This window comes from Mus pahari, chromosome 13, assembly GCF_900095145.1.
Source record: "Mus pahari chromosome 13, PAHARI_EIJ_v1.1, whole genome shotgun sequence".
Lineage (NCBI taxonomy): Eukaryota > Metazoa > Chordata > Mammalia > Rodentia > Muridae > Mus > Mus pahari.
Genome location: NC_034602.1, coordinates 79,204,588 through 79,224,023, shown reverse-complemented (window position 1 = coordinate 79,224,023; position 19,436 = coordinate 79,204,588). Strand labels below are relative to the sequence as shown.

Sequence of the window (19,436 nt, the reverse complement as noted above, 5' to 3'; positions counted from 1 at the left end):
AGGCTGAGCAAGCCAGGGGAGGCAAGCCAGTAAAGAACATCCCTCCATGGCCTCTGCATCAGCTCCTGCTTTCTGACCTGCTTGAGTTCCAGTCCTGTATCCTTTGGTGATCAACAGCAGTATGGAAGTATAAGCTGAATAAACCCTTTCCTCCCCAACTTGCTTCTTGGTCATGATGTTGTGCAGGAATAGAAACTCTGACTAAGACAATCATCTATGGCTCTAGTTCCCTTAATGAGAAAATGCTAAGAAGCAAGATCTTCTGAAGAGGAATCTCATTAAACATGAGACAAAGTAAAGAGCCGATCCCCAGTCTACTGAACTGGTGCATACTGAATCAATGACATGCCAGGAAAAACTCAAGGCTCCCCTGAGCCTCTGGCCACGCCATTCGCCAATCAGCTAACCAACCGAGACAAAGCCTTGCTTAGTACACGCCTCTGGGTGAGGGGCTGATGCTTTCTCAATGTTGAACTCATAGTCAATAGCAAGACTACACTGTGCAGGGCAGAAACTATCTAATCTGCCCATTTTCCACACAAGATGACCTGCATCTTGTACTTAAAGCAGCATTGCATTGATGTATCTGGAACAACCTTGAACATCAGAATTACCAACAAAAAGGTTGCCATTAAGCAAGAAAAAGGACATTAGTTTACAGTGTGAGAGCTGAAAAGAATTCAGAACAGAGCCTTGTTGAACCTCATGGGGCTCAAAGTACATATATCGAGCAGTTCAAATTTTTGGCTGCTCTGAGCATGTGTTAGCCTGGGAACAACATTGGGAGTGCTGCGAATGTTGGTTTTTGCATCTGGAAAAGCAGGTGAGTTTAGAACTACAGACTCCACGAGCAATGAGGATTTGCTGGAAAAACATTAAGACTGGTAGATGTGGAATGGAAAAGCATTCTGTATTTTCTGTCCCCACCTCAACCTGAGGTTTAATGAACAAGCTCCTATACCACAGACACACACATTCACACACACAAACACACACACTCACACACACATAGCCTCAGTCCTATCTGGACATGTCAAAGGGGCTGGAGAGATGTTGAAGAGCACTGGCCTCTCCTCTAGAGGCCCAGTATTCAATTCTCAGTATCCACTTGGCAGCTAACAATCTGTAACTCCGGTCCCAGGGGATCTGACCCTCCTCTGGCCCTCTTGGGTTCAGTATATACATGGGACACAGACACATACAGGAAAAACACGCGTTCACACATAATATAAAAATAAATCTATTTTTTAAATGTTAGAAATTTTAAAAGGAAAAAATAAAATTCATTTTTATAAATTAACATAAACAAATATCCAAACTATGTGTATTCAGATACACACACACACATACACACACACACACATATATATATATATATATATATATATATATATATATATATATAAAGTTATAGCCTAAATGAGAAAATTTTAGTATAAACACATAAACATCCCATCACAAGCCCCAAAATACACCAAAATGAGATTCACAAAAGTGTTTAAAATGTATAAACTATTTTTTTCACTATGCCTTTTTGATGTGTGTGTGTGTGTGTGTGTGTGTATGTGTGTGTGAATGTGTGACTGCAGGTGCATAAATGCCACAGAGCACAGGTGCACAGGTCAGAGGTCAACGTTGACTTTTGGTCCTAGCTTTCCATCTTGTTTGGAGCAGTTTCTCTGGTTGCTCAGCGCCATATTAGCCGGGCTCACTGACCTGAGAGCTTTTGGGCAGCCTCCTGCCTCAGGGGCCCCCTTTACAGTGTGTCTGCACTAGGATTATAGATGTGTACCACCACATCCAGCTCCTCATGAGCTCTGCTGATCAGAATAGTCATCCTTATATTTGTGTGACAAGTACTTTCATTTATAAGATCCATGGGTGCGGGGCTGGAGAGATGGCTCTGCGGCTAAGAGCGCTGACTGCTCTTCCAGAGGTCCTGAGTTCAATTCCCAGGCTCACAATTATCTGTAATGGGGTCCGATGCCCTCTTCTGGTGTGTCTGAAGAGAGCTACAGTGTACTCACATACATAAAATAAATAAATCTTTAAAAAAAAAATAAAGATCCATTGGTGACCGAGGCCAGATAGAAATCAAACGATCATGCAAAGAAAGATAAGGAAACAGTGCGTCCCATATTGTACTGTACAAATCAATGTTCCAACTCATTCTAAGTGAGAATGGAGGATCGAAAGCTCCCTAAAGCAGAATGGAAGCCCCTCGGACATAAAAGCAAGGGCTTTGGCAAGCCACTAACCTATTTCCACTACAACCTGGAAATCCAGAACAACTTACAGTTACTTTAAACTTGTTTGTGACGACAAGACAATTCATGCCTGCTACAGCCCAGCCCCCAACAGTCCTGCGCCACTGGTTGGGCATAGGTACTGTTTATGTGTGAAGGGCTTTCTGAGATTTTGTTGTCTATAGACTGACAGAAAGAAGCAAGAAGCAATCATTACTTCTCTAGTTTCATTTTTTGCAAGTGTATCATTGTTTAGGAATTTTAGTCTTTTTAAAGGTTAATATGTGAGAGGATAGTAGCAATCAGTATGTGTTGTATGGGTGTGAAATTGTCAAAGAACAAACTTAATTAATTAAAAAATTAATTATAAAGAAAGAAAAGATGTCTTACACTGCCCAGGGCACATGATAATGTGTTCCCTTCACAACAGGTCTCATGCAAATTTTTAACATCCATGGTCAATTTGGTGATTTCAGAAAAATTAGCTTTAGGTTGCTTTTTAGTGAGTAGAATCAACTCTCTGTAAAGAAAATTAAGTACATCGAAACATTATTTATTTATTTTTTAGAATGAGCATAGCATTCTGTTTTTAGTAATTATTTTATTTTTGAGATTATAATATAATTAGAACATTTTCTCACTCCCTTTCTTCCATATTTTGAATTTCTACTTCAAGGAACCAAAAGTATCTAAATACATTAGCAGGTGCTAAGAAGTGTTTTCTACTGCTTTGGCGATGGTGTGCAGTCCCACACAAAGATCAAATCTCAATAATGTGAAATCTGGTCATCTTCATCATTTAAAGAAGCTGAGACATTGAAATGTACACCTTGATAGCCTTAGAAATATGGGCAGTCTCATCACAAAGAAAAATGAATGAGACACAGGACTCTTTAGTGCCCATTGTCAAGTCTCTGGAGTTTCGCTGGAAACAAAATATCCCTGCCCTTCAGGAACTCCAGTGCTATCACTCACTGGAGATGATGGTGACAAGAAAAAAATATATGAATTCAAGGTAGAGAGGCTGCACTAAGGCCTCCTCAATTCCTTAGTTCCAAGAGGGAAAAAAAAGGATATTTATTTCTCTGTTCTTTACTATGAAGGGAGGAGATTCAGCTAATCTCTGCATCATCATCATCATCATCATCACCATCATCACTCCCCCATAACCCAAGCTGGCCTTGAACACACTATGTAGCCCAGGATGACCTTGAACTCCTCATCCTCCTGTCTCTACCTCTTAAATGATGGAATTATAGCCAATATGCTGCCATACCCAGCCGAACTCCCAAATCTTCTCTTTAAGTTTTATTTTTATTTATAATGATATGGATGCATGTGTGCCTGTGTATAAAAATGTGCACATGTGAGTGCAGGTACCCAAGGAGTCCAGAAGAGGGCAGTAGGTCCCTCAGAGCTGAGTTACAGGAAACTATGAGCCATTTAAGGTGGCTACTGGGAACCTAATTTGGGTCCTCTGCAAGAGCAGTAGTTTATCCCTCCAGCCCTAAGTCTCTGGACCTAAGTGCCAAACATCTATCATGCACTGAGGGATTTGTGCAGATGAGATTAAACACAGAGGAGATACTGAAGCAGTTGAGGACTATGTGGTTTCATGCATAGCTCTTGTGCCATGTTTGAACAGATGAGAAGCACAGATATAGAGAATGTGTGGTGATTTGAATATGCTTGGCCCACGGAGAGGCACTATTGGGAGGTGTGGCCTTGCTGAAATAGGTGTGGCTTTGCTGGAGTAGGTGTGGCCTTGCTGGAGTAGGTATGTCACTGTGGGGTGGGCTTTGAACACTTCCTCCTAGCCATATGGGAGCCAGACAGCTCCTGGCCTCCTTTGGATGAATATGTAGAACTCTCAGCTCCTCTAGTGCCATGCCTGCCTGGCTAGCTGTTGCCATGTTTCCTGCCACGATGATAATGGACTGAACTTCCAAACCTGTACAATAGCCCTAATTGAATGTCCTTTGTAGGAGTTGCCTAGGTCATGGTGTCTCTTCATAGCAATGGAAACCCAAACTAAGACAAGAGGGTTCCAGGCCTATATTGACAAACAGTGTCCAAATAACTTTTCAAAGTAGTTTAGCCGAAACAGATGACGTAGCAGCAGCTGAGCGCACAGATCCATGGGAAACTTACACTGCACTTGCCACTTTCTCATTGAATTTGGTGCCAATTTCACATAAGTGATGATGTCTCGCAGATATTCCCCGAATGTATTTTCTGATGGGTTCTAGCTGCAAATGGAAAATACAACTCATTAAAGAAATGTGTGTTAGTAACGGATAATGTTAACAACATCATTGGGAAGAGATAGAAAATTAAAAATCATCAATGTGTCCTCACCATTTGAATGTCTTCAACCCACTGACTTAGGAGGGGATAACTATAAAGAAATAACATGACAAGGCTTTTGCAAAAATAGCACCTCACTCTCCCCAAAGATCATTTGTCTCAAAGCTTCATAAACAAAGTAATTTCTAGAGAGCAACCGAAGAGGCTCAAAACTGCCCTACAGCTGTGCTTTCTTTTATCCAAGTCATTAACCCCATTTTATCCTGGGCGTGTCTCAAACCGCTCAGCTGAAATAGATGATTCAATTCTGCAATGCCAGTTAACTTCTTAACCTCCAAATGTGTGTATCCTTTAACCCTTTCTACTTAAAAGGACGGTGCACAAGCCACAATGTTTTCTTGGCATTGGGTTTCTTCACTGAGGGCTTTTCCTAGGTGTGCAACTTGCCCCTGCCATGTTAAACATAAGCAGACACAGTGAGCCAGGCAAGAGGTCTTCCCGCTGTGATGCTCACAGTGTGGTTGCGATGTGTGTTCTAAGGGGCTCTTGTTCTGTCCTTGGAGAAAATTACATAATCAATTATATCACATATCAATTGTGCCTGTGATCAGAGCATGATGAAGCCTCAGACACCATCATGAAAATGGGCAAACTTATTTTTATTTGTATTTTATTTTGAAGTGCTAGACCATGAGGCAGGCATCAGTGTATAAATCATTGGCTTTCAGGCTTTAATTAAAGTGAGACCAAGAGGAAAGAAAAATGACTGCCTGCTTAGGAACTGAGAATCGGCTTCTGAAGGAACCAGAATCCCCCAGGATAATAACGGGGATGTCGGAGATATAAACAAATAACTTTAATGAAAAATAATGCAATCATGGAGTTCTTAGCCTATGGCAGGATCTCTTCAGATACCCCCTTTTTTAATACACAAGGAAGAAATAGGTAGAAGAAAGAGATAAAGTTCTATGAATTTCAGAGGAAATGAGGTGGTTTCTTACTCAGAACAATAACGACATCAAGGCAAAACCAGTCATGCTTAGCCCTGAGTTATTCACCATAATGATTATCAAATTACCATTAGTTTTCAGCATGGCATGTAGAAAATCTGTTTGGTGGTGCCTCAAACATGGCTCTGTTAGTGTTTAGAATTTCTCTGTTTGGAACTTTTAATGAACGTAACACACACAAATACAAATGCCTGTTTGTACACACACACACACACACACACACACACACACGCTTTTATCTTAAAACGAACCACTGGTTTGTATCTATCCAATGATGGTCACAAGACTAAAGCATCTCCTATCCTGTGTTTTTCTGAGAAGGGATTGATCATTGTTACTCCCAGTAAGAAGTAAAGTCTACATACAGACCCTCTGCAACTGGTGAGGTCTTATGGTATTTTAAACAGGAGAAGCTGGTAGAAATGACTTCAGAGGCTAAATTACAAATGGCTACACAGCCTCATCCTTGTCTACTACAAGACTCCCTCCAGAAGCTTTTAGCTACGCATAAGCGATTCAGTTGCCCTCTGGCCACCATGCTGTGAAAACAGCCCAAAGTAACCTGGGCAGGAATACTGCTTACACATACTTGAGATTGTACACTAAGAGAAGAGACGGTGTACGAATACCCAGTACTCCAGCTCCTCCTGAATCGCAGATCCAGATGTTTTCTAATTACAATTACATGAAAGTTTATGGCCCAGAAAGCCCCAGATGCGTTACTTCCTGAGTTCCTGATTCACAGACACTAATGGTAATAAAATAATTATCATTGCTTTACATCTCTGAATTTTGGGTTGTTTGGTTACATAGCAACAGTGCCTGGAATGCTTAAATGTTTATTTTCAAAACTGTCCTGCTTCTCACATTGCAAGACTACATACCTTTCTTTTTTTAAACGGACTCTACTTACTAGGTCCAGAGAAGAGCTTCAGATTCTGCATCTCTGGCATGATGTAGGGTCACGTTATGCTGTTCCTCTACAACCCACAATTTCCATTGCAAAGTCCTAACAACTGAGCTACATACACAATACCTTTGTCCGCAGGCACTCTGTTTTATTCTCTTCTTGACAACATGACTGAACAGCTGTTTCATAGCAAGCAGACATGGTCAAGATAGTGGGTCCGTATAAGAATGGGTGTCTTCTAGATATTTCATAGCTGAACCTGTAATTTGACAATTGCAAAGTTGTGAGCTCTGCCGTTGAGTCCCATATGACAAAGTCCTTTCAAACGCACATCATTTGTTCATTCTATGTCTGTCTAAAACTTCTGGAAATCCCAGTGGTTGAGATTTGGTAGAACTTTACCTAAAATCATCAAATGTTCACTATGAACAAATCGCCAGGGTCATTCTCCAGGTGCAAATGAAGTGACTGTGTCAGGTGGGTTGAACATAATGAGAAATTAGATCTTCTCCACTTCCTTAGAGTCAGGCAGGTAGGAAGTTCAATAGTCTAAGCTGCATTGATATGCAGGATTGTTATGTAGGATTGTTCATGTGGGCCAGGAATGGACGTTACAAGTATTGATGGTGGTCAGAAGTCGCTCCAGGTCATCCAGAAGTTCTTTCTAGGCTATCACAGTCAACACCATTGTCCTGAGTCCTGCCATTCAGTAATGTTTGCTTGCTACTAAATTCTCTGAAATTATGTTTCCTCATATTTGCCTGTGGAACACATTAAAAAACGGACTCACGTACAGGATGAATATAACATTCAGCATAAGTAGACACTGTAGGCCAAAACTTGTGTGTTCATACAAACCCATGTCCTTTTCCTGTGTACCTTCGGATGCTATTTTCCCAGCCTGAATAGTAAAGTTAGCAGCTTTGATCAAGAAAAGATGAGTGGGCATGCCACACCTTTCTTCTAGGCTTGACCATTTATTTCTTTTCAAAATTCTCAATCCTCTTTCTTTTATAAACACAAGTTCCTGATGCTATAACCCAAGGCAGAGAGAGGCATCTGAGATCCACGTAGTCATTAGATAAGAATTGTCAGTATTTTTACTCAGCTATTAAAAACAATGAATTTATGAAATTCTTGGGCAAATGGATGTATCTGGAGGATGTCATCCTTAATGAGGTAACCCAATCACAAAAGAAGTCACTAGATATGCACTCACTGATAAGCAGATATTAGCCCAGAAACTTAGAATACCCAAGATACATTNTGCAAAACACAAGAAAACCAAGAAGGATGACCATNNNGTGGATACTTCATTCCTCCTTAGAATAAGGAACAAAATACCCATGAAAGGATATAGATACAGAGACAAAATTTAGAGCTAAGATGAAAGGATGGGCTATCCAGAGACTACCCTATCTGGGAATCCATCCCATCAGCAACCACCAAACCCAGATACTAATGAACATGCCAGCAAGATTCTGCTTAAGGGACCCTGATATAGCAGCCTCTTGTGAGGCTATGCCAGTGCCTGGCAAACACAGAAGTGGATGCGCACAGTCAGCTATTGGATGGAACACAGGGNCCCCAATGGAGGAGCTAGAGAAAGTACCCAAGGAGNTGNAGGGGGCTNCAACCCTGTAGGTGNAACAACAATATGAACTAACCAGTACCCCCTGAGCTCGAGTCTCTAGCTGCATATGTAGCAGAAGATGGCCTAATTGGCCATCATTGGGAAGAGAGGCCCCTTGGTCTTGCAAACTTTATATGACCCAACACAGGGGAAGACCAGGGCCAAGTAGTGGGAGTAGGTGGATAGGGGAGCAGGGGCGAGGCGGGGAGGATATAGGGAACTTTTGGGATAGCATTTGAAATGTAAATAAAGAAAATAATAATAAAAAAAGAACACAAGAAAAAAAAAGAAATGTAAATGAAGAAAATATCTAATAAAATAATTTAAAAAAGAAAAACCAAACCAACGAATTTCTTAAATTTTACTACTTAACCAAAAATATTAGTATATTTATTCCCAAAACATTAAAGATAGAAAGTCTAGAAAGAAAGAAAAAAGAATTGTCAGTATTTGAACTGAGCTGGAAAAAAAAAAAAAAAAACTGAGCCGCCAGATGTCAAAGTAGCCAAGTATGGCTGGAAGCCAGGATAAAAGTCACAGTTGCACTGTAGTTAACTATTTACTAGGGTAATGAAAAGAAGAGCTAATGGAAGAACGCCAGGTCTTCTAATCAGGCCAGTCGAGGGTCAGGGAAATCAACCCAGGGGTTTACAAGATGGCTCAGCGGTAAAGGTACGTGCCTTGCTAGCTGGTGACCAGTTTGATAGCTCAATCACATGTCAAGGGAAGAAGAGAGAAAGAGAGAAATGGTCCCACAAAGTTATCCTTTCACACACACACACACACACACACACACACACACACACACACACGTTTGCACACAGCATCTTTTTATTCAAAAAGGAATTAGCATAGATATTAAATCTTCCCCTTCCGGAGAGAGCCCTAGGGAAGGCTCCTGATTCATGGAACAAGGAGCCTGGGAGCTAATGAGACTGGGAACAAGAAGGCCTCTGCTAAAGTCCTGACAAGCAGGCCTCCAAGAGCAGTCACTTCCTCAGGGAGTACATCTCTGCTAGGGAGCATGGCGTCCACCCAAGTCCCTGACAGTGCCTTTCAGTATACCGGCTGTGGGCTTTGTCTGCTGTGGGGATGCTTGGGGGTTGCCTGAAACCTTTAGTGAACAACAGCACATGTAGTACTTTAATATGCGAGTAGCTATACTCATAGTTTGCCCTTAATGCCAGGCACTTTGGAACTTGTGTGTCATGCGGTCCCTTAATCTTTTCTAACTGAGCATCTGAGGGCATATACTTCTTTCATGAAGCTTCAGAAACCTCTGAGGTCACTTCTGCCCCTGTAAGCATGATCTAAACAGGTTTGGGCTGTTCAGCTCCACACTTTCTAGTCTCCTCAATTATCCCTGGCTTGGACTAACATTCGTAAAGTCCATGATCAGATCACCACCGGGCTCCCAGACTCCAGATGCAGCAATCAGATTTCTGCCTTAGTCTTCATGTCCGTGTCTGCCTTGAGTCACGGGTACACAGCCGCATTCCGTGAGAGCCACAGTCTTGTGTCCCTTTTGTCCTTCCTTGGCTCTAAACCCTAACTCCCTGTTAGCACCTAACTCTCAACAGATGCAACTTCATGCTAATTAGGGATCCAGGCTATGGTCTTGATAATACCATAGTACTACCACTTACCCCAGGATTACACGGTCTGTTTTTTTTTTTTTTTTTTTTTTAACCTGAAAATTCACCTCTGTTTAATCTACAATTATTGCTGTTTCTTGGCTCAAATGACAGATGGTATGCCACACCTCTCAGCCACTCTACCTGCTATCTATGGATGCATCTCACTAGGACCGGGGCCTGTTACTGGCTTCTATCCCCAGTGCTCTCTGGTTTTCTTAGGTTAGTCTCATCAACAGGATCCTTTGTTGTACATGGAGAGATACGTATGGTACCGCCTGAATCCCCTCATATCCCAAGCTCTGAAGCAATCTCGATTCTTATGCTCCCCAAGTAGAACTCACATGGTGGCTCTGGAACGGTAACTCATCAGACAAGGTTACGTTACCAAGTAAGGATACAGAAGCACATGCATCCCTCCACAGGACAGGAGGACCAAGTCAAGCAGCATGGGTAAAGGACAGCCCTGGAATCGGGATTGACATCTTTGTCCACCATTTCTCCTCCCTTGGGTCATCCCTGGGGTGGCCTGGGATAGCTTCCTTCCTGAAGCAGGTAGCAGCCTTCTTAGAAGCCATTGCTTCCAGTTTAAGCCCTTTACAATCTGATGCTTTAGATACAAAACACGTACAAAGTGCATCTAACCACGGTGCTGGGATGTTCACAAGGGGTAAGGACAGGGGTCTTCCCAGCTTGTGTTCCTCACAGGGGACAGGTGGGCTTCCTGGGAGCCAGCAGGAGCCTGCCTCGAGTGGCTTTGCCAACCTCCCAGAGTCTTGTCCGTCCTCTTATTTGATATGCAGCCACAAGCCCTCCTTTATACTCTCCTAGGTGTTACGATGCTGTTTTAACCTCAGCATTCGCTGAGCACTAACACTGTTTCTCACTACAACACTGAATACCGTTTCCTGCTGCCCTTTCTAATCAAAGAGGCAAGCCCTTTACAGGGTCTATTCCTTTTAATCATCCAGAGCAGACACTTCCAGGCCCTATAGGACATCAACTGGCATCCTTTTTAGAAGGATCAAAAAAGAATCATAGCTCAAGTTTCCATTTTAATTCCATATAAGAAAACATTGCTTTCAGAGAATTTTATATGCGAAAGGGTCTGCCTTAAAAGTTGGAACATATTCTTTGTGAAAGACCATGGCAAAGAGAAGAAGGCTTACCTCGCCTTCGGGGACACATTATTCTCCACAGCTGCCTCACAGGTCAGTTCAGACCTTAGAATCAGGGGTGTATCATGGCCGTCTGCATCGTCTTTCTTGTAAGACAGGAAGCACCTGAGTCTTGCTGCAGTTTTCATCTTACAACAGTCAGGGAACACATGACTAGCCACCAGTCCTTGGTTGTTGCAAATATGTGTAAGGAAAGTGGCCATCTATTGGAGGGAAGGGGGGCATACAGGAGAAGTGTAGGAGTCGGCATCCCTCATCATGGAAAAGTTAAACTGGGTGTATTATGCTGAGTTTTGGATCCAGTAATCTCTGGAAGTAGAGACTTCAGTTTTATTTGTTTATTTATTCCATGTGTACACGTGCATTTTAAATTAATTCTTAAATTTACTTTCTTTTTTAGTCTGTGTACATGTGTGTGCATACATGTAATTGTGTGTACAAGTGTGCGCACATGCATGTGCACAGGCAGAGGCCCATGCTGAGTATCTTTCTCAATCACTGTCCATCTTAGCTCTAAGACAAGGTCCTTTATTGAACCTGCAACTATGACTATACTGATAGATCGATCAGCAAGCTCTGGAATCTACCTGTCTCTGGCTTCGGCTGTGCCTGGCTTGACATAGCTACTAGAACCTGCACTTAGCCCTGCACACATGTACAAGTATTGCACAGTCTGAACTACATGTCAGCCCCCAGGCATAAATTTTAAGTACAAATCATTTAGATACTCTTTTTTCTTTTTTTTTAAAAAAAAAGCATCCATTTGCCTATTATGTATGGTGAGCACGTGTGCCTAGGAGCAGGTGTAAAGGGCAGAGAACCATTGGAGATGTACAATTTTCTCCTTCCACTGTACAGGTTCCTGGCATCAAACTCAGGCTGTCAGGGTTAGCAGCAAGCGCCTTTACTGAGTCACCTCAGTCAGCTCCTCTTGGGTCTTAAAATCTAAATTCACACCTCCTCGTTGTCGACCGCAGAGAACCCACCATTTCCCTTTCCCTATGACGTTGCTTCATTCGCAAGCGATCAAAAGGCTTTTGAGAAAATAACTAAGATATCATTCAGAACACCCAGGGCAGCAGGATATTTCTAACGAGAACTATAGCTGCTAATTTGGTTTATTTCCTACTCGTTTTTCGTTTTGTTTCCATGGGAACATATTTTAGGAATTGAACTTTGAGTCAGTGTGTGCTCATTGTCAGCTTTACAGCTGGAGGTGTAATAATTCCCATGTTTTCAAAATGTTTTTAGGTGGCAGTCAACGTGTGGCGTTTGGTAAACCTCAGCTGACAAGTGAGTTTCATATTTGAGAATAAATACAGGAAAAAAGGTCACCTTCTGCAATGGAAATAAAAAAAAAAGAGATTGTTCTATAAACTAACATAGCCACTGGCAGAACCTTTATTTAAAATGTGGACTGATGGCATCCCTTTCCTAGTTAGAATCTAGCACATGGTACACACACAGACATTAGCCCAAGAGATGGAGCAGGAGACTCCAGAAATAAAGGAGGAAAGCTACTCCTCATGTGTATGTTATATTATTTAGCATGAAAATAACTGATCCCGAAACTCTGCATTCTAAGTGAATGATAGTGTTAATCAAGAATTTCCCAGGGAGGGGCTATGAGATGGCTCAACGGCTGAAGGCACTTGCTGCCAAGTCTGACACCTGAGTTCAATCCCTAGGATCCACACAGTCAAACTTGCCCTCTGACACACACACACATACACACACACACACACACACACACACACACACACAGTTTAAAACCTAAAAATATTTCTACTGTAATTGCTGATCACAAAACATACAGAGTTTTATAATGAAGCGGTAATAATACCCCCTAATATTCTAGTAACATCGAAAGAAATCTGTAAANATATTTGTTTCTTTTTCATATCCTTAAATAAATTCTTTTTAACTAATTTAAATCTCAATTCAGTCTCTTTGTATAAAGATGTCAGACACCAGCGTTTTGGTGACTCGGGCAGAGAGACCAACATAAATAAGCTTGTTGCTTTTCAGGGCTGTGATTCATTGATTTATTCTCTCCAGTGCTTGGCCCTCAGAACCTGGGCTCCCAGAGAGAATGTGGTTAAATATAGATTTAGAAGCCTACAAAGATTATATCTGGAGTGTGATTCATATGTATACTCTTGCTTTGCAATGTCCTGCCTACTTATTCAACCATCTTTTGTTTACCCTCTAGCCCAGACAGGAAAATAAAGCAACACATGAAACACATGATCCACCTACCAATTGATGAGCACACTCTGAGGGTGACTCATGGGGCTTGAGACGCTTACACTTTTCAGCAAGGTTCAGCAGCTCTTTAGCTATGGTTTGGACTTCTTCATAAGTTGCATCCTGAAGAAACTGAGCCACCATAATGCTGACACTGAAAGGTAAGATGGGTGTGTTGAGCATGTAACAACGTTGCCCCCTTCTTTCTTTGTTGTATCCTCATCACCACCACCATCATCACCATTCTCCCCAAAATATTTTCCTTTCAAATTAAAAACAAAACAGAAACAAAAACAAAGAATATGGATAAACAAACTCACCTGATGCCTAAGTTCTCCTCCAGGTAATCCTGCCCATTAAGACGCTGCCTGGCTGGGAAAAAGGATTTGTTTAGCTCTGTGATTTTGATGCTTTTAGGCCCCTTACTTTCACGTGTTGAACTCCTAACCTAAGGCAGGAACTTGTAATAGTCACAAGGGTGGAGCCCTCATCCATGTTGATTAGTGCCCTTTTGAAAGAGGCTGGTGGGAGCTCATTCATCCTTTCTAACACAGGCAAGCAGAGCAAAAATTCGTCACTTACTGGCCAGATGAATGCACCAAATACAAGATCCTTTACCAGATACCGAATCTGCTGGCGGCTTGGTCTTGGACTTTCCAGCCTCAGGTGCCACGAGAACTAAACTTCTGATGTTTATAATGCTCCCACCTTGCAGAATTTTGGTACAGCAGCTCAGATGGATTAGGACATTTGTATAATGGAAAAATTTCCAGCTTGGAAGTCCCCTTTAAATTCTATAAACTACACTTATTCAATCACACATTCTGGATTTATTTTCATTAGTTGTAATGATAGGAACAATTTAACGGTATATATCTTCTTCTGAGTTTAAACTGTTTCCTGTGAATGATTTCTTTAATATTCAAATATCGCTGAACTCTATCACTGGTTATAAGAAAATTGCATGTGGTTGAATTCAAAGTTCTGAATGACACTCTGGGGAAATGGCTCTTGCTTTTTAAGTGCAAAGACTAGAGTTCAACCATCATACACACTGTAAAAAAGAGCTGGATGTAGCAGTGCAAGCTTGTAATCCCAGTGCTGACGAGGCAGAGGTAAGCAGACTCACAAACTATCTGATCTGCCCCACAAGGCAAGCTCCAAGCCTATCAAAACCCAAATGAAACAAGAGGGCATCTAGACATTTTAACAGGAGAAGGCACTCATGAGGCCTCAGCCTGAGATAAAGAACTAGGCAGCTAGGGAACGCAGAGAGCAGGAGAAACGGTCTGATGCAGGGAAGAGCACACTGACTGGTTAGCCACTACCAAACGGTCAACTCTGAAAGCATACGCATACATGTAACATTATGCCAGCTGAGCAGTACACACACACACACACACACACACACACACACTCACACTCACACATGCACACACACACACACACACACACACCAATTAAAGAAAAAGAGGCCATGGATTTGAGGGAGAGTGAATGGGATCACATGGGAGAGTCTGAAGGGAAGAAAGGGAAGCAGGAAATGATATAATTGTATTATAATCTCAAAAATAAAGGACAACGTTTTTAAAACGTCAAGAAGAATGGAGTCTGAAGCCCACACAGATTACCCTCTGTTCAACATGGCACACAGACACACGGGAGCTCTGGATTTTTTAAAGTTAGTGATTTGGTTACACTCTTTGATTATTTCATTATAAGCTATTAGCACATTCAAAAGTAAATGTCAGGGCTAGGGAACAAAATCCCAGAGATTAACGGTCTGTGGTTCTTGATTTGACAAAGAACGAGTCTCCCACACTCTGTGAGGGAGATTGCATCTCCACCAGCCACTCACTACCCACACACAAACACACACACTCTCTCACACACACACTCACACTCACAGACACACACCTTCACATACACAAACACACACACTCACACACACAAACACACACTCACACACACAAACACACACTCACATACAGACACACACATTCACACACACACAAACACATACACTCTCACACACTCACTCTCTCTCTCTCATTCTCTCTCTCTCTCTCTCTCTCTCTCTCTCACACACACACACACACACACACACACACACACACACACGCACCTCGATGGAGCTGTGTCTTCCTTCTTACACTAATGGTTTCCAAATAGCCAAACAGCTTTCTTTTAAGTAAGCAAACATGAGCAATTACCATTGCTGCACAAAAGTAAAGGTTCTAAAGACAACACTTTAGATTTCAACTTCTATTAATAAAACACATTTGCATGTACGTGTGAAGTGTAAGTTTTAGTGCTCTGTGCCGGTACGAAGAGCGAATGAGGGGCTGGGAAAATGACTCAGTCAGTCAGAGCACTCGCTGTACAATCATAAGGCTGTGAGTCTGTATCCCAGGAACCTACTATAGAGACCCAGCACAGTGCCTTGTGTCTCTTATCCCACTGTTGCCCCAGGAGGATCCCTGGAGCTCACTGGCCAGACATTCTAGCCAATCAGTAAGCTCCAGACTCAGTAAGAGATCCTGTCTCAGAAAATTAAGGTTGAGGAGCAATTGAGGAAGACATCCTATGCCAACCTCCAACCTATACATACATACACATACACACATACTATATACAAAACACATACACATACATGTAAAAGATCATCAAATGAAAACACGTATCAAGTTGTTAACATATTGCCTTGTAATAAGAGGTAATAATGTAGCTTCTAGGATTATTCCCGAGTCATTCCCATTTTTTTGCTCTATTTGAATTCACTTTAGCCAGTTTCAAACATTGGCGTAAATGAAGCATTCTCTCACCCAGACTGGGGACAAAGGAGGGAAACTTAAAGTGAGGTAGTCCCTGAGGAGTGGCCTCAACGTCCAGGCCTGTTTCTCAGCTCATCCCATTCACTGGTGTCTAGCAAGTGTCAATGATTCTTTTTGACAGCGATGACCACTGAGAAACATAAGGCTCTCCACACACCTGCTAGTGACTGTCATGGTTACTTATATAATCCTTACACATAGGCCAAACAGGCAGCAGATGGTATTTCCTACCTGCGTGTAGTAAACTTGTTTGGAGAGACTCGCATTTACTGTAGCTGAAGAAAACAATGAAGGGTAAAGCTTTAACAACCTCCATTGTTTCAGATGAAGTTCCGCTGTTTGAGAGGAATGAAGACGTTTATATTCTTTTCAAGCAATTATCGTTAACTGTTAGCTTTTCTAGTGAATATTATTTTTTCTTAAGGCTCCCATGGACTGTCATAAAACCAGACAAACTCAGGACAGTGAAGAAATGTGTGTATTCGTTAATGAATTCTAAAGCAGGTAAGGTTGACCTATGATTTGTTTGAGATTGCAACACATAGGCCTCGTGCTAGCAAGCAATGCACATGTTTGGTAAATGCCGGTCTACCATATCTCGTTTCATAGAAACGCTTGTTTACATGTGCAAAGTTCCAAAGAGGCAAAGAGAAAGCAAACATGTACTACCTTTGACTGGGCAAGTGGTTGGACTCAGGCGTCAATGCCAAGATCCTGGAGAGGAGAGAGGTAGAGGGCACAGCTGTCCCAGCAAACACAAAGGAAAGGCACCTATCCCTGAGTGCTGGTTGTCAATCAGGATTGTCATAGGACCTTCACTCCCACAATGTCACCACTGCCTAAATGGGAAATTAAGACCAATTCTTTGTTTTTTGTTTTTTGTTTTTTTCCTTGAAAATCTCAAATGAAAAGTTTAATTTCAGAATCCAAGTTCATCATTTATATAAATACACTAAAGGATAGTCCATACAAATTCAGACTGAGCCTACATACAGTAATTCAACAAAACATTTTTTTCTAAAAGTTCAGAGGCAAATGAGTGATTTGTTTCACCCATATTTAATTGACTTGAAATGAGAAAATGAAAAACCTCCGTTTAGACATTATGAGCAGAAACTTTGGTGTCTGGTAAAGAATCTAGTAGCTGATACTTCATTTTGGTATCCTTGGAATTCTATAATGTCCCAATGAGGGTTGAGGCTTCCCTATCATAAGAAAAAAATCTAAACGCCTAAGACTTTTCTCATGACTGCAATAAACAAGCGCTTTCCCTGTCAACGGGCTACCCCCTCAAAGTAGAATCTGAGCCATATCTGGTCAGACTGAGGGGTCAGTGCGTACTTCTTATGAGATACCTTTATTGTATAGAGACACAAAAAATAAATCAGAGGCACGGAGGTTTGAGCAACCTGTTGTAAACGTGTCATACCTTGCACTGGCGAAGTCCTAAGCATGACTTTAAGACTTGGATCCAATTTCAAGGAGCTCATGATAAGCCGGGTATCTCTGAGTTAACTGACCGTGGAAAACTTGAGTGCAACCCCTGGCGTGGGAACCTTCTCATGACCTACTTGCCGAGTGACTGACTGACTGACACTCCATGATATGCCCAAGTTCAGTTTTGTTTTCAGATGCCTGGTTCTGTAACGTAAACAGCTTCCAGAATATTCTCGCTTTGACACTCTTTTGGAGCCTGTGGTTAAGGACTGTTCAGTCAGGATGGCTTAACCTCTACCTCCTATTTACAGGTTTCGTTTAACAGCCACAGAAGCTGTTCTGTTGCGATTCAAATGTTTAATCAAAATACAACACCTCATTTGTGGTTTTTACACAACTGAATAAAAACCCCTACACAATAAAACTCTTTACATCTTCAAGCCGGGCTTGGAGGCGCATGCCTTTAATCCCACCGCTTGGGAGGCAGAAGCAGGCGGATTTCTGAGTTCGAGGCCAGCCTGGTCTACGGAGTGAGTTCCAGGACAGCCAGGGCTACACTGAGAAGCCCTGTCTCAAAAAAAAAAACCAAAAAAAACAACAACAAAAAATTGTTTACATCTTCCTTCCATTCTAGTAAAACAGATTACTATCTCCTCTTAAAAACAAAACAAAACAAAAAAAAAACAAAAAACAAAAAAGAAAACAAAAACAAAACAAAAACTTTATAGTTTTATACCTGATCATGCTATTCCATGATTGCCAAGACTTTGTTTCTAGTGGGCTTCTGGCCTGATGGAGGAGATTATGGTGAGAACTGGCAGGTAGCCCCGGACACTTGCTCTGGTGTCCTGCATGGCCCTGCCAGGCGAGTCGGCCCTGGTACAATAGCTAGCACTCTGAAGCATATTTCCGGTCTGGTGGCTCCATCCCTGAGTTCCATACTGAAAGCCTATTAAGGGGAGATTCACTTTTTAAAAGATGAGCTTTTCAAAATTCTCCATCGTGAGCCTGGGCTGGCCAAAGCTGCCAGCCTCCCTGGGTGTGCTGAACAGCATTTCTGAGGGGACTATACTTGGGGACAGCCTAGAAATCAGACTGCTAAGGTAGTCAGCCCAGGCCACGATGACCGCTCAGGTTCCAGTAGGTAAGTGGGTCACAGCTGTGTTCCAGCATCTCTTCCTCCAAATACAAGCACCACGTCTTCAGGTAACTTCTCTCTCTCATCTCTCTTTATCGGTGCGAGTGACCACAGGCTCTCCTCTGTGCCAGTGTCTTTAAGTGGGGACCCTGAGTCACAGCCATTGGAGGTGGCCATGTCCTCTGAGGTAGAATTCAGTATTTCCAGCTCCCTGAATAAGTCTTGCCTGTACAGCTCTGCCTCTTCCTCTGTGAACAGGGAAGCTTTGCAGCGAGGGTCCAGCAGTGTGGCAAAGATGTACCTGGGGTCATGGAAGGTGGCAGACAGGCGGCTTGCCATGGCTTCCTTCAGGGACTTAAGCATGGTGTCCATGCTCATTGTCTCCCCAAACAGCATCTCAACTTTTCTGCTGAGGATGTGGATCAGGGGGATGACCTGCCTCAGCATAGACATGTGGGCACTCATCTCTCGGCTTGCAGCATCAAATGGTGTCAGCACACAGCACAGAACCGTTTACCTGATATCCCCTCCCCTCTTCTGAAAGTCACAGGAGCTGACACATCTGGCTAACATTCATATCCACTATGTCTGACACACATTGAGAATCTAAGAGCTATCTTTGAATAGATGAGTAAGATTCGGAAAGTCTATGTCTAAAGCCCTGGGCCAGAATAACTTTGTGAAGATTGCCCTGGGTTACCCACAAAATAGTCATCACTTCTGAGTGCAGACATAAAGCTTTCAAGTTAGAAAAGTCAGGTCAATCGGGCTCAGAACCTGTCTTCATTTCCTGGCATTTCTGCTGAGCATTGACAGGTCTGGCAGAGCAGAAGTTTTGGTGTGAAACGTAGAGCAAACCCTC

General features: G+C 42.2%; 1 protein-coding gene across 6 annotated transcripts in view; it reads right to left on the bottom strand.

The window, feature by feature from the left end:
• Positions 1-16,443, bottom strand: part of LOC110331038 (alpha-fetoprotein-like) — a 38,662-nt gene extending 22,219 nt beyond the window's left edge. For 3 of the 6 annotated variants that reach the window (XM_021211364.2, XM_029544964.1, XM_029544961.1), the window contains exons 1-7: positions 16,231-16,443; positions 13,486-13,537; positions 13,178-13,319; positions 10,910-11,121; positions 6,600-6,732; positions 4,398-4,495; positions 2,637-2,766 (exon numbers count right to left, since the gene is read on the bottom strand). In XM_021211364.2, coding sequence (XP_021067023.1) covers positions 2,637-2,766; positions 4,398-4,495; positions 6,600-6,732; positions 10,910-11,121; positions 13,178-13,319; positions 13,486-13,537; positions 16,231-16,315 — 852 coding nt within the window. In that variant the 5' untranslated portion in view covers positions 16,316-16,443. Of the gene's footprint in view, positions 1-2,636; positions 2,767-4,397; positions 4,496-6,599; positions 6,733-10,909; positions 11,122-13,177; positions 13,320-13,485; positions 13,538-13,747; positions 13,955-16,230 lie in introns of those variants that run through there. The other 3 variants (XM_029544962.1, XM_029544963.1, XM_029544965.1) reach the window with 3 other exon arrangements.
• Positions 16,444-19,436: the final 2,993 nt, after the last annotated feature.